This window comes from Danio rerio, chromosome 20 (genome assembly GCF_049306965.1).
Source record: "Danio rerio strain Tuebingen ecotype United States chromosome 20, GRCz12tu, whole genome shotgun sequence".
NCBI lineage: Eukaryota > Metazoa > Chordata > Actinopteri > Cypriniformes > Danionidae > Danio > Danio rerio.
Genome location: NC_133195.1, coordinates 4,282,846 through 4,298,864, shown reverse-complemented (window position 1 = coordinate 4,298,864; position 16,019 = coordinate 4,282,846). Strand labels below are relative to the sequence as shown.

The window sequence follows — 16,019 nt, the reverse complement described above, 5'->3', positions numbered from 1 at the left end:
GTTTAATGAACAAATCTCTACATTTATGGATTAGTTTGTTCAGTCAAAAAATAAATTCAAAATGATAAATCCTTTCACAGTTTAACTTTTAATAATCCCTTTTACGAAGCGGATTATTAAGATGTTGGAAAAATATGTTGCTCAAAGTTAATGATAACAATGCAATCTTATTCTAATTTAAATGTATTCGTTAAATGCTTATATTTTATTTGTCTTTTATAAAGCGAAAAAGCATCATCCTTTTCACATACATCTTTTTTAAAGTTACATTTTAATCGAACAAAGAGTAATTTTGGGGTGTGTACAAAATAAAAGACTTTTGTGTACGTCAGCGCTTGGTGCCCAGCTGTTAAGGAAATGGCGGCCGCAGCAATGGCAGGGGCTGCCGATCCTCCGCATCTGACGGAGGCTAAAAAGCTGGAGTATTTCTCCTCCATAAACTCGATGGCTCGTAAGATTATGCAGGAGAGGGAAAAGATAAAGGAGACGTACGGTTCGGCTTGGAGTCAGATGAGTCCGGTCGAGCAGGACACGGCGATAGACAACGGTATGATGGATCCGCGGATCCGGGCTCGGTACGCTATGCACCGGGTAGACCGAGACGAGGTGATCTGCTACCCGAAACTGCTCATCCAGACCGGACAAAAGATCGTACACTTCGGAGAAGAGGTGCTTGTGTTTTGTATAGTCATAAGTATTGTAGGAGACTAAGCTCTTACACTCAATGTATGTGAACTAAGTTATTTAAAATTAGGCAAAACAACATAATTCAATATAATTAAATATAAAAAAGATGTTTGGAGCGACAACTTAATTGTTTTATATTTTAATTCTTTTAACCAGCATTGTTTACAGTGTAAGATTCAGTATCTGTAGTAAACTGCATTATGAAAAATTAAAAGCTAATATTTTAAACAGTGTGAATTATTAATGCACAATTTACTTAATATTTCTTCATAATTCGTGACGTTAATTTATTTTATCTTTTGTACCATTCTTGCAAGAGCCAGAAGTGCGAGGGTCTAAATTATGTAGTTATTCATTTGTGTCAACTTAATTTGATCACTTAAAAGGATGGTTCTCCCAAAAACTAAAATGCACTCCGTTTTTTTCCCCTCTGTTGGACCCAAAATAAGATATTTCGAAGAAAGCTGGAATCATTTACTCGCACAGTAGGAAAAACAAATTTTATAGAAGTCGATGGTTACAGGTTTTCGACTTAATTAAAAATATCATTTTTTTTGTTGAACAGAAGAAAAGAAACTCATAAAGGTTTGAAACAAGTTAACGAGTTTGTATTTGACAGAATTTAAATTTAAGTTAAGCATTACGTCTCATAATTGTATACTGTTTACTAATCAAATATCTGTATACTTAGCTAAACTCTCAAGTTTGTCTTTAACGTATATATGTGAAATGTTTGTCCATTAACTTGTTTGCTTAACAAATTTGTAAAATATCTATATATTTAACTGTTTACCTTACAAACATATGCCCTAATATACATAAAATGACTCTGAGATATTATTTCTAGCCCATTTAACTATAAACTTTTATAAATGCATCTAAGCATTAATAAATAAAGGGTTTTAAAAAATAAAATACAAGTGTCAACTAATGTCACAAGAAGGCTTTTAAAAGTAAACATCATATAAATATCCAAGTAAATATATTAAAACTATAATAAATCACTGAATTTAAATGCTTTCCAAACTAGCCTGCAGCATTCATCTGCTGTTTATTAAACAAATCTGACGTGCATATAAATAATGTATAAGATTTCATTTTTAAATTTTACATTTAGATTTAGTTAAAATGCCACATTTTAAAAGTTAAACTATTTAATTAAGAGTTTTTAAATGCTTACCTTACAGATCACATATAATTCAAATGTTTATTTAGTTCTGTACCAAATATCAATAGATTAAACAGTTTAGTAAATACATACATTTAAATAAATTATTACATCAATCAATGATTTAAATGTGTCACATGATCTTTAAGTAATTAATCTAATTTACTGACTCAAACATGTTTCTAAAATAATATTCAAGAAATATTGTCAGTGTCAGATAAACTGGTTTCTGTAAATATTTACTAATAAATTGTCACTTATTAAATAATGAATCTAAATTATTATAATTATATTTTATAATAAATTAGTACAATGATAAATTATTGATTAGATTTTGTGATAAGCTTACATAATTGTTTTAATAATTACGTAAGTATTTGCTTTCCTGTTCAGAGCAGAATCAGAAATTACATGACTGATGTCATCTTCTGTTAACATCTGTCGTCTCTGTTTTTTTTTTCTTTAAGGATTTAACTTGGCAAGATGAGCACTCAGCACCCTTCTCTTGGGAGACTAAAGTAAGTAGGCCACCTTTGCTAAAAATACACCACCAATTCACCAGCAAAATGCAAAACAAATGTGATTCAGCCTCTGTATGGGCGATATAACTGACAAAATTCTTGTCCCTATTAACAAATAATGACTTCTAGTTGATGATTTGGTATCAGAAGTGGCTTATATGAAAGGCAAAGGCCTCTAGATTAGGCTTATTTTACCAAAATAAAATATAATCTTGCCTTGATTTTTAATTATTTAATTAGGACAGTAAGGTCTGACTTTGCTAAGACTAAAGTCTTGCCACTGAACAGAAATAATGTCCAATATAGAATATAAAGTCATGCTGCAGTGGAGACAGAATGAATATTGTGTCTGACTCCATCATGAGCTTGGAGGACTGCATCCATAAATCTCTGCAATGATAACTTATTAATAAAGTCATCTGGAATGGCAAAACATTCTTGCAGGACTCCCATTGCTAGGCGATAACAAGCTGAAAAAAAAAGTACATTGCTGATACAAGTTTTATTTATGGAGAAAAGTACAAAGCACTGCAGTGTATGTGTGTTCTGTCTAAGTAAAAAAAAAAATCTTACCGAAATGTGAATATTCCATACAAGCTAAAGCTGATCAGTCAATTCTTGTCACGTGTCCAGTTCGTGGTTCATTGGTGCGAGCGCGTCACGCCACTTGTGCGCACAAACAGCGCACATCCATTGGAAATAACAAACTTGTGCAAACTCTAGAAACACGCGATATGCGAACGGCCCCTAAAAGGCTGCAGTCATTTGTGATCTCCATCAGTTGATCTTGCACAGACATGCTGGATGCAGAATTGGCCAGGATGCCGGGGTTAAACACCTACTCTCTTTCAAAGGACATCCTGGGATTTTTAACAACCCCAGAGAGTTGGGACCTCGGTTTAACATCTCATCCCAAAGACGGCGCTCACTGAGCAGTATAGAGTCCTCGTCACTATACTGGGGCATTAGGACCCACACAGACTGCAGGTTGGGCGCCCCCTGCTGGCCTCACTAACACCACTTCCTGCAACAACCTAGCGTTCCCATGTAGTCTCCCATCCAGGTACTGACTTAGCTTCAGTGGGCGACCATGTGAGAGTTGCAGAGAGCTAGCTGCCGGCTACTCAGCCTTTTCCCCTTGGCAAAGAATCTTTCCAAAGACGTCTGTTTCTTACTCATGTTACATGTCATGCTAAAGTGACCAAGACGTAAGCGAGAGAGATGGTCTTTTTTCAAAATAAAAGATTTTTCAAATAAAAAAAGTCTTCGATAAAAGATCGTTCAGACTCAAATAATAATAAAACGTAAATAATTAATGATTTCTTGTGCAGCCTAGTACCAATTGATCCACGGAACGATGGTTGAGAACCACTGATCTAGGGGATAAAATGAGCTAGGGCAAGATTATTATTCTTCTAATTGTCCACTGCTAAGAAACTTTTTAAATATAACGCGACCCCCCACAAAGCTCGCTGAGGCCCCCTTGTGGGCCGGGACTCCCCTGTTGGGAACCGAGACCTATATGTAATTACTGCCAGGCTGCTCTTACCATAAAACATATTTTGTTGGAATGTGGAAGTTTGAATACCATTAATCAGTTCTCTGTTCTCATTTCTGTTGAGCATGTGAAAACAATGGTCAATCAGTGTGTTTTTTAATCCGGCACTCAAATGCTAGCTGTGAAATCGACTTTTTAAAAATTTCATTACCGGTTGGTAAAATCTTTTTTTTTTTTCCCCACTTTGAAATGTAGATATTTGGACTAGAAATAAGACACCAATTCTAAAAATATACTGGACTTTTGGTATCAGTCACTATTGAAAATTTAAAAACATGCTAATTAAATATTAGCGGAAAATGTAATGTTTTTAAAATTTCAGTAGTAACTGATACCGAAATTCCAGTATCGTGACAACACTACACCCGTCTCTAACCAAGCCTTTCAATTCCTAACAGAGTCAGATGGACTTCAGTATCTCCAATATGACCGAACCATTCGTTCCTCCCTCGGTGAATGAGCCCAAACCCAAAACATCTCAGACTACCAAGCCTCCCAGCAATGACGAGTCCTCCTTCTGGAAGATCAGCGCTGAACGCTCAAGACTCGATAACGAGAAGGCGGAATTTCCCTCTCTGACGCCCAGTCAGATCAAGTCATTGGAGAAAGGAGAGAAGCCATTGCCTTCGTACCTGAGGTTAGAGTCTGGGTCGAGGGATATGGAGGAAGTTCCTGTTTCGAGGCCAGCCAAACAGAGAGCCCCAAAACCTCCAGCGCCACCTCCGCCACCCCCCGTTCCCATCAGCATGACCCCTGCGGCCATCAGTGTGACTCCAACTCCTCCGGCTCCAGTGCCTTCATTGGAGGAAGGCTGGGAAAGAGCCCAAAGCACGCTGCCTTCAGTAAGCAGCACCACGGATGAGGTGTTCAGCCCTGGTCTGGTCACGAGGTCTTCCTCTCAATCCAACAGCACAGTTAAAGATGTGGAAAAGGCAGAAGCTTCACCCGCCTCCAGTCCAACCTTCTCACAGGTATTCCATGTTCACTATATATACTTTGATCAAGACAAATGCTGCATCCCAATTCAAAACAGTATATGCTTTGAGTGGCTAACAGAAGAGTACGTAAACTTTGGGACTTACTACTTCTTCATTTATGGACTGTTATGTTGCTTCGTTACTTGCCATGTCAATCGTTTTGTCAAATAATCTACTTCTTATTAAATTTTCTAGCATATTGGAGAAGCAGCAGTAGGTTAAAGTATGCGAGAACCAAAAGTTGCGGACACTTTGTCAAGTTTATTCATAAGTGAAGTTTCACAATCTAATTTCGAGAGGAGCACGTGATAGGATTGACTACAGCTGATCCCCATCACTAATCACTAACTAACCAATCGGATCATTGTAAATTTAATACAAATATCCAGCCTAAACTTCATTCCTCATCTTCGTTTTGAAAACCCCCCATCCATCCCTTTTCCCTCCTCCTCTATTCTAAGTTCAGGTGACACGGTGGCTCAGCGTCTAGCACTGTTGCCCCACAGCAAGGGGGTCGTTGGTTCAAACCCTAGCTAAGCCAGTCGACACTCTATGTGCGGAGTTCCTATGTTCTCCCCGTGTTCGCGTGGGTTTTCCCCGAGTACTCCGGTTTTCTCCCACACTCAAAAAACATGCAACAAAAGTTAAAGTCACAAGCACCTATTACGTACAAACTGGCACAGTTAGCGGTCTACTCTTGGGAAGATATCGAGAACTACCTGATCTCGTATCCCTCCTAATGCTTATTGACCAGGCGGGAACCTTGGGCTCATCTATCTCTGAGCTCAGAGTTCTCTCCTGGGACAGCATGTCAAACCTGCTAAAAAAGTCAAGCATTACCTAAGTGTAAAATCTTGAAACTAATTTCGAGAGGATCACGTGTTTGCGATTGTCCACAGCTGGTCCTGCATTAGCTAACATATGATTTACCAATTAGACGATTCCTAATGCCGAGTTCAGACTGCATGATTTTAAAAGTAGTCGTGTCACAGATGTTTTCACACTGCATGACTATCTGAGCTAGCGTTTCGTCGCTGCTTTGTTTACACTGCAAGATGGATCGGCGACAGAGGCTTTCACATTGCATGACTTTACTATAGGAAGAATCGCCGACAACTTTGTCCAAACTACGTCTCACAGCCAAAAACACGTCATATATCTTTTGTTATTAACTACATGATGAGAAAGAAGCCTTTAATGGGGTAGAAAATTTACATATTTGCTCACCTGGGTTTAAAGGGAATTAGCCATTTCTCCTCAACGTTGATAATAAACTAATTTCTTTCTGTATGAAACGTCAAACAGACACGGTTGCTCCTGAGTCCTGTCAAACCTCCACTAGTTTTTCCTCGTGGGTCCAAATAAACCGAAAAAGAGCGCTTTTAACTTCTCCCCCAGCCTCCCGCTGGCCTTCAGCAGGTATACACACACGCACACACAAGTGAATGCCGCTCTCTCATTGGCTGTAGGCGATCGCTGATGTTATTTTCAGTCAAAACTCAATTCACACGGCATGATTTGAATCGCCGACAGCTCCAGATATTCAGCATGCCAAATATCTCGCAGGCATCGGCGACTCATCGCCAATTCTCTCAGATCGTGTCTTTGATAGTTCATACTGTGTGATTGTCACTCACGTACACGAGCACTGATTTGCCTGTGATTTCAGGCATTTGTCGGCGTTTTCTCAAAGCCTGTCGGCCAGCCAAAATCAGGGCTCAAATCACGCAGTCTGAACTAGGCATTAGTCACCATAAATAACCAGAGTTTCTTACCTCAGTATCATTGTTTTAATGAATCCCTCTTCCACCCCTACTCCCCCCTCTTTTTCTAGATTGGGCGACACTGCGACCCAGTGATTATCAGTTACCTCACACCAAGAATGTCACTGGTTAAAGTCCCTACTGAGCCAGTCGACATTTCTGTACAGTGTTTGCTTGTTCTCCCCATGCTTGCATGGGTTTCCCCGGTTTCCTCCCACAGTCCAAAAACATGCGACTTAAGTAAATTGAACTTTCCAAATTGGCATCGTAGTCGAGCTCTTAGGAAGCCATATATCTCTCTTTAGCTATCGCTATATCTGTCATTAGCCAGAAATAAGTCATGGGAGTTCATCAAGATCTACCTGAGCTTAAAATCCCCTCTCGCCCTGCTAATAGGAGGTAGCCCAGGGCTCTCTCCTGGGACAGCATGCCAAACAAGCTTATGCGATCTCTTGAATGTTACAGTATGTTGATGTACTTCCAAATGAAACAGAATATTGAGTAGGGGGCGGTGCTTTGTATTGCACATTATTCCCTCATCGAAAACTAATGTTAAGAGGGGGACGGTTAAGGATTTTGACAACAGTTATGGAAGGTCTTAAGATGACGTCAACAGAGAAGGCCTACTTCTTTACAGTTGGAGGCAAATGGTCAGGCTTTGATTGAAGATTACCAAAACAAAAAAATTTATGGATTAACCTGCACTAATTAATTGTTTATCTAAAGAACTACAATGTGAGCTAGCAAAATAAACATTGTAAATTTTGATTTCACAAGGATTTCAATCCTAGGTTTTTGAATATTTACACATTGAGAAGTAGACCAAGCAGGTCTTTATAGAAGTTCGAATTGTTTTTGCAGATGAAATATAACGCGGAAAATGTGAACAAAATGCATTCCAGATGGTTTGATTAGTAAAAAAAGTTTTTTTAACACTTTTTACCCATATTTGTAGTTCTAATTTATTTTATGTTCAACAAAGAACGTTTTGTGGTTAATAGTAGTGGTTAGAGTACACTAGTGTTATCACTATACTGGAATTCGATATCAATCGGTACAAAAATAAAAAAACGGCCATTTCCCACGAACATTTGAGCACGTTCCTAAACAGAAATGTCTGTGATTGGCCGTGAAGGTCATCAGTTCCCAGAACTCACTGCTGTTTACCACAGATACAGGGACACTGGAGCATTTTATAGCTGCAAAGATCAATTGATTCATCAGCAGATCGCTCGTATGTCAGCTCATAAAGAGACCAGCTGATCTTCGTGGCTTTAAAACGCTCCAGTTTCCCTGCATCTCTGGTTACACTCAGTTAACAGTGGTGAGTTTGGTGAACTGATGATGTTCATGGCCAATCACAGTCATTTCTGTTGAGCATATGAACACATTGGCAAATCAGCTCAACAGAGCTTAAATGTTAGCAGGAAATATCATTATCGTGACAACACTAGTACACACAGATCTGCATTTCGAATTTCTACAGGACATAGTAGACCATCCGGGTAACTATGGAGTACTCATTTCAACACTTTGATTTGAGACATGCTAGTTCTATTTTCGAATACTATTTAGGGCGCATATTATGCGAATTGGGATGCAGCAAGACAGTTAGACATGGGTAGATCAACCAGAAGTAGGACTGTATACTTGAATTTTCTGGCTGAATGGGTCTTTTTTGTACAACCTGCCAAAATAAAAGTTTAAATTCACTTTGTTAGATTGATGTTGATGCCTTGTGGGCAGTCATTTAACGGCATTGCGAATTGGGCATCCTGAGTTTAAGTCCTTTCCCAATCCCATCCCCTACTCTCTCCAACTTCACTTTCTGAATACATACTGTCCTATCAGAATTAGGGCTGAAACACAAAATACGTTGTTAGATTGAGGGTGGATCTCAGTCAGCTGCCTTGTTTACTTGTCAGGGCACTGACCGGGGAGCCATTTTAAGTTCTTCCAGTACACTGAAAAATGTGCTCCCTGAAAAGACCCACAATGCTCTCTATGCCATCTTAAAGGACAGTGTACAGTAGTCAACATTTAAAGTGGACCAACAAAGTTTTTCCAAATTGACCCAAGCCAATAATGGGTGTTGTTCGATTGTTTTAGGACAACTTAATGAAAGATTTGGATCTACTTCAAATGTTGACTACTGCAATCTTCAGCAGGCTTGTACAGAAAATTCCCAAATGCATCATCTTGTAATTTGTTTTGGAGTGACAACTCGAAAAGATGACTTTGTTTTTCCTCTCGATCTCATAATAACAACAGTAATATCAAACCATGCTTAACATTAAACCTCTGTTGTTGTTCTGTAATTAGTTTGCCAAAAAATACTGAATAATTTAAAGGTTTTGCTGATTCGTTTGATTCATATCTCCGTTCTGTAATAAATCTTAAAACAAAGGTCGAGAACGGCATTATTATTGTTAATCTGTTAATGAATTAGTCGTTGATAATTGTATATATTAACCTGATCTGTCATCCTGTGTGATTATTAAAATGAAATATTAAGCCAATAAAAGTGGAATCTCAAACTTTAAACCAGGGGTCACCAATCTCGGTCCTGGAGGGCCGCTGTCTCTGCAGGGTTTAGCTCCAACTTGCCTCAAACACACCTGCCTGGATGTTTCAAGTATACCTAGTAAGACCTTGATTAGCTTGTTCAAGTGTGTTTGATTAGGGTTAGAGCTAAAATCTGCAGGACACCGGCCCTCCAGGACCAAGATTGGTGACCCCTGGTTTACACAATGTGGGTGGACAAAATAAAGTTTTGAGAAAAATAAATAAATAAATTAAGAATAAATGAAGCCGATTGTTTTGCAGAATGTTTTAAAATGGCTTCTTAGTTAAATGTAAACCAATATTTTAACAGCTCATTAATATTTCATGATGTATAATTTATTCATTACATTTCTTTTTTTTAAAAGCTAATAAAGCCAAAAGGAACCTGCTGTCCAACTGCGTGTTTTCTTTGACATTTTCTCCCACTCGCGTTTTAACCATTAACAACACATAAAATATTTTATTTCCTTTTTTCCCCCCAGTTCAACACAAGCAGCTCTATCCTGAAGACTGGATTTGACTTCTTGGACAACTGGTAACTCTCGAAAAACCTTGCAGAAGGCATTCCAGATCCTAGGACCTACAAGCGCGACAAACCCAACACTACAGGACACCTTCCTTTTTTAAAAAAAACGCTTCAGTAGTTTATTTATAGTGCATCGATATCACTATGATTGTATTAAAATCTTCATCAATCTGACCTCATCTCACTGGTTGGATGATACTGAATGCATGAGCTATGATACAATTATCTGAGCATACTTCTATCCTTGTTTCTTATGCTGTTTTCACTCAAGGTACAATTCTTTAAATCGGAGCCCTTTGCTGTTAATACCATATTGGTCTGCTCTCCAACTTTTACGCTGTTCAGATCTACACTACATTCCTTGACTTTCAACTTTAGAAACACTAAAATGGCTTATCATTGTTGCAAGTCTTCAAGTTGCAGAACAGGTTTGGTGTTCGGCACAATACAATTAATCAATACCAGCCCACTTTTGGATCGCATTGACAGACCACAAACTTAAACTGTGGTCTACATAACTCCAAACCTTCAACTAAAACCACTTTTGGACTCCGGTTTAACTCCTTTATGCATAGTTGCAGAACTTTGGAAGACGCACTAGCCAAGCAATTCGAATGCCACATTGCTTCCACTGCCATGTGTTTCTATCTATATTTATCTAGACCTCAATACTAGTGTTAAGATGCTTCACTGTACGTTTATTAAAATAAGGACCTGAATGAGGCAATGTAGCGCTGGCATGGTTTTAAGACGATCGCACCTTGCTTGTTTTGTAGACTTTTTATATATGCGTGTCATTGTATGCTTTGAAGTGGAATATTTACTTTTCTCCTAAACGCGTTCTGTTGTCTCGTTCCTGTAGCACAGTATACTAGGGGTGAGCTAATAATTTAAAGCAATAGGTCAAATGTATATTCTTTGTTAGGCTCGAAACATACTCCACACATGCAGATGCAACATTTTAGGCCAATTTTATACGGTTTCGTATTTGTATTTATACCCGTCGCTTAATGCGAACCCTGATACACACCTCCAAAAAATTTACCTTCACGTTGAGATGATTCGGATCGCAAAATCTGCGATTGGTCGGCTAGGTAAATGGTAGGGCTGGGCGATTTGGCAAAAAAAAATCTAGTTTTTTTTAAAAAAGTTTGACTGATTCACGATTTCGATTTTTGTTTTTATTTTGTAACTAGTCAACTTAAAACATTACAACAACACGACTGAAGTAATCTCTTTATAAGTAACTTGAAAAACCATCTCGTTAAGGAACTTAGTATTTTTAATGGCCAGAAGCATCGCGACAAGGCGCGCACATGACAGTTTAAAGTATCACCGACCAGATGCGCACACTAACATGATATCTGTGCCACGGCTGAAATATGAACTGCGCAGCGCATCGCCGAACGGCGTTTCTGGTATGCGACCGGCTTCATACAGAGAGTGAACCAAAGCACATTGGTGCAATTATGATGTATCTAATATTTTTATATAAATAAATAAAAATTCGATATCTCGATTTAATATGAAATAAAATCGTCTTAAAACGTAAATTCGAATTAATCTAAAAAATCGCCTAGCCCTAGTAAATGGTGAACGATAGGTGGGGCCAAGAGCTGTGAGAGTGTCTAACAAGTGTTGAGTCCAGCAGAAGAGCTCTGGAACATGTGCATGTATATCGTCCTCCACACGGTTAAAGGACTGCTGTTTGAGACTCCGGACCAAGGCAAGGCCCGGCTTCTGACGCACTGGGAACAGATGGACTATAGCAGGGCTGCTCAACCCTGTTCCTGGAGATCTACCTTCCTGCAGATTTCAGTTGCAACCCATATCAAACACACCTGCCTGTTATTATCAAGTGCTGTTCAGGTTCTTATTAATTGGTTTAGGTGTGTTTGATCGGGGTTGGAGCTGAACTTTCCAGATCTCCAGGAACAGGGTTGAGCAGCCCTGGACTATGGTGTTCAGTTTACCGCCTCCCAAAAGTTTCTCACCATCATTCCTATTATACTGTATTTCTTGAGCAGTTTCTATACAAAGTATGACAGAGTCCACTTCGTCATCAACACCCGTTCGGTCTTTAATGTGTTATTGTAGTACATTGGTGGCTGAACAAAGGTGGAGGAAGCATCTCCACTTGCTTCCACTAGAAACGTGAAGCCAAAATGTCCCCAAAAATGGGTGCTGACATTTTGCGCTAATGCCATTTGGAGCCAGAGTCTAAGCAGAAATCATGAAGTAGATCCGCAGTATTATTGATTAAAGTCTTGAAGTGGAAAAATACACGTGACCGTCACCTTCAATTAATTGACGACCCCGTTACGATTTTTGCATAATTACAAAAGCCTGCCCCATATAAGCTATTCTATTCTAAAGACTAAATTAACATTGTACGCACTGTACACTAACCCTCACAGACACGTAAAATGTGAAGTACACTTTGAACTTTATTGGTTGGTAGGTGGTAACAAACTACTAAAGGGATGATGGAGTAACCATCTGCACCATTAAAACAAGTAGCTATAATTCAGGTCGAAAGTTGAACTAGCTTAAGTTTGATGTCAGAAAATGAAACGACGTGCCAAATCGAGACACTTTTGCGTTCATTATATTGTTGTACGATTCGGAGCTCAACAAACTAGAGTTCAGGGAACTGTTTTGAGTTGCTTTTCTTCTTTTTTTAATATAAAGTATGTGGCCTGGCGCCAGTGTTTATGCATTCATATATCTGTAATGCAAGTTGAGTACAATAAAAGATGCACACGAATGCTGTTGGTCTCATTCATCATCACATAACTGGTAGTGGTCACTGCAGAGGTGATTAAAAACAGACATGCGGAAAAAAGATGGAGCTCTACTCATAAATCCCATGACAAATAATTAAAGAGGTCGCTGCCTGCTGTGTTATTTATTTTAATAATATATGACTGTTGGATGTACGTTCTAGTAATTGGTCCCATATGTGGGATTTTCAAAATGCTACTAATACCATCTATTTAGGGAGTTTTGTTTTAGGGGATTGGCATTGATGCTCTGTGTTTTGGAAAAAAGAAGGCCTTGTTAGTTTCTTATTAGAAAATGTCTCTGGATTTTTTCAAAAGGGTCTTTAAAAAGTGTAACATGTACCTCTCATTGTGTTCGTAATATATATCGCTCCAGTTTCTGACTGGGAACTTGTATATCTGAATCTTTTTTAATGAGTTTAAATCAATGTAAAACAGTACCAACAACAGCATGAGATGTCATTTTGATGTTGTTTTTTGTGCTATAAATCAAATTGACTTATCATGTTCTTCTTTTAGTCCAAAAATCGACATTGAAAATTAGGCTTTGTCAGATTTGGTCCAAATTTAGCCCAAAAACAACATCAAAAATTCGCCTTTATTTAGTCTGTCGAATTTGCTCCAGATTTAGCCTAAAAACACAATGTTGAAAAATAATCTTGCTTGGATCTGTTGGATTTGCTTCAGCTTTAGCTCAAAAAAGTGACATAAAAACTAGTTTTTGTTTGGTTTGTCAAATTTGTTCTAGATTTAGCCCAAAAAACAACATTGAAAATTGGTCTTTGTTTTGTCTGTCGAATTTGCTCCAGATTTAGCCTAAAAACACAATATTGGAAAAGGATCTTGCCTGGATCTGTTGGATTTGCTTCAGCTTTAGTGCAAAAAAAGTGAAATAAAACTAGTTTTTGTATGGTCTGTTGAATTTGTTCTAGATTTAGCCCCAAAAAAACAAAGTCAAAAATCAGTCTTCGTTTGGTCGATCAGATTTTCTCCAGATTTAGCTGCTCAAAAAAAAAAAAAAAAACAATTGAAAGATTTTCTTTGTTTGGTCAGAAAACGACACTAAAAATGGTTCTTTATTTGGTTTGTCAGATTTGGTCCAAATTTAGCCCAAATAACAACATTGAAAATTGGTCTTTGTTTTGTCTGTCGAATTTGCTCCAGATTTAGCCTAAAAACACAATATTGGAAAAGGATCTTGCCTGGATCTGTTGGATTTGCTTCAGCTTCAGTGCAAAAAAAAGTAACATAAAACTATTTTTTGCTTGGTCTGTTGAATTTGCTCTAGGTTTAGCCCAAAAAACAACGTCAAAAATCAGTCTTCGTTTGGTCGATCAGATTTTCTTCAGATTTAGCTGCTCAAAAAAAAACAATGTTGAAAAATGTTCTTTGTTTGGTCAGAAAACGACACAAAAAATGGTTCTTTGTTTGGTTTGTCAGATTTGTTCCAAATTTAGGCCAAAAAACAACATTGAAAATTGGTCTTTGTTTTGTCTGTCGAATTTGCTCCAGATTTAGCCTAAAAACACAATGTTGGAAAAGGATCTTGCCAGGATCTGTTGGATTTGCTTCAGCTTTAGTGCAAAAAAAAGTGACATAAAACTAGTTTTTGTTTGGTCTGTTGAATTTGTTCTAGATTCTAGAGAACAACGTCAAAAATCAGTCTTCGTTTGGTCGATCAGATTTTCTCCAGATTTAGCTGCTCAAAAAAACAATGTTGAAAAATGTTCTTTGTTTGGTCAGAAAACAACACTAAAATGGTTCTTTGTTTGGTTTGTCAGATTTAGCTCAAATAACAACATCGAATATTGGTCTTTGTTTAAACTATTGGATTTGCTCCAGATTTAGCCCAAAAACACAATGTTGAAACAATGATCTTGCTTGCGTCTGTTGGATTTGCTTCAGCTTTAGCGCAAAAAAGTGACATAAAAAGTATTTTTTGTTTGGTCTGTTGAATTTGCTCTAGGTCTAGCCCAAAAAACAACGCTGAAAATTGGTCTTCGTTTGGTCGATCAGATTTTCTCCAGATTTAGCTTCTCAAAAAAAAAAAAACAATGTTGAAAATGTTCTTTGATTGGTCAGAAAACGACACTAAAATTGTTCTTTGTTTTGTTTTTTCAGATTTGGTCCAAATTTAGCCCAAATAACAACATTGAAAATTAGATAGAAAATTGATTGAAAAATACATAGAAAATGGGTCTTCATTTAATCTGTTGGATTTGTTCCAGATTCATTACAAAAAAACAAAACAAAAACATTGAAAAAAGGTCTTTGGCTGCCTTTATACCGCAAAAATGATGTTGAAAATTGATATTTGTTTGGTCTGTTGTATTTGCTTTAGATTTAGCCCCCCAAAAAATGATGCTGAAAATTAGTGTTTGTTTGGTCTGTCAAATTTGCTCCACATTTAGCCCGAAAAACAACATTGAAAATTCATTTAATCTTTGGGATTTGTTTCAGATTTATCCCAAAAAAAAAACAAAGTTAAAAATTGGTCTTTGTTTGGTCTGTCGGATCTGCTCCAGATTTACTTTCCGTCAAGTGGTTCCAAACCTATGAGTTTCCTTATTTTAGAAGATAATTTGAAGAAAGCTGAAAACCACTGCCTTTAACCATAGGAAAAACCAATACTATGGAAGTCAACGGTTATTGGTTTCTAGCTTTCCTCAAAATGTTTTCTATTGCGTTCAACAAAAACTAAGAACGCATAAAGAATGAGTACATTGTGACCAAAATTAAATTTTTGGGTAAACTTTGCCTTTAATAAAAGTTTAATTCTGTAAAACCGAAAACATTTCAACTGCCTAAAAAAGTAATGGACACCCATGCTTTTTTACAGCGTTGTTGTTTGGTAGATATCTCAGTTGTTTATCTGTTTCTGGGTCCATTCCTTGTACTGCTAAAAGTCTAGACACGGTCATCTGGGAGAGATTTGCTTAGTTAGACTTTGTTATGTAATAAAGTGGATTCTTTCTTTTGGGCAGAAGTCCATTCTCACATCCTAACTCCCTTCCAAATGTCTCCTCCAGAGGAAGCAAGAACGAAAAAAAGGAGAAGAAGTGTCCCGTTTTAGAGGACGAGAAGTCGAAATTCCTTCCATGTGTGGAGACACAACTCAGCTGGTAATGAAACGTTCATCATTTTTCCTGTCACTCGGCCACCGCTGACTTCTACGGAACAACATGTTCCCAGCGGGGACAAACTTCACAGTTCTAATGAATGTGTTTGTAAGAAAGTTGAATCTCGGGCCAGAGAATGAAATGTTTATGTAAGAGGAAGAAAGAGCTGTGTCAGTAAAACTCTCAAAGAATGGAAGTGGGTGGGTAGAAAAAAAAAACAATCTGCGTTAAGGACGAAACAGCTGAAAGAATCTGTTTTAGACAAGGTGAAAGGAGGAGAAAAAGTGTCCCGACAGCTGCAGAGAGGGAGGGAGGAGGCTAAAACAAAACAGAGCTGTACAGAGGTGAACCC

At 37.8% G+C, this 16,019-nt stretch overlaps 1 protein-coding gene across 1 annotated transcript; it reads left to right on the top strand.

Moving 5' to 3' along the window:
• Positions 1-333: 333 nt before the first annotated feature.
• On the top strand, positions 334-12,531 carry si:ch73-111k22.2. The gene is given in 4 exon segments (NM_001201453.2): positions 334-669; positions 2,323-2,373; positions 4,333-4,905; positions 9,722-12,531. Coding segments are annotated over 4 exon segments (993 nt in total). The 5' UTR covers positions 334-357; the 3' UTR covers positions 9,779-12,531.
• Positions 12,532-16,019: the final 3,488 nt, after the last annotated feature.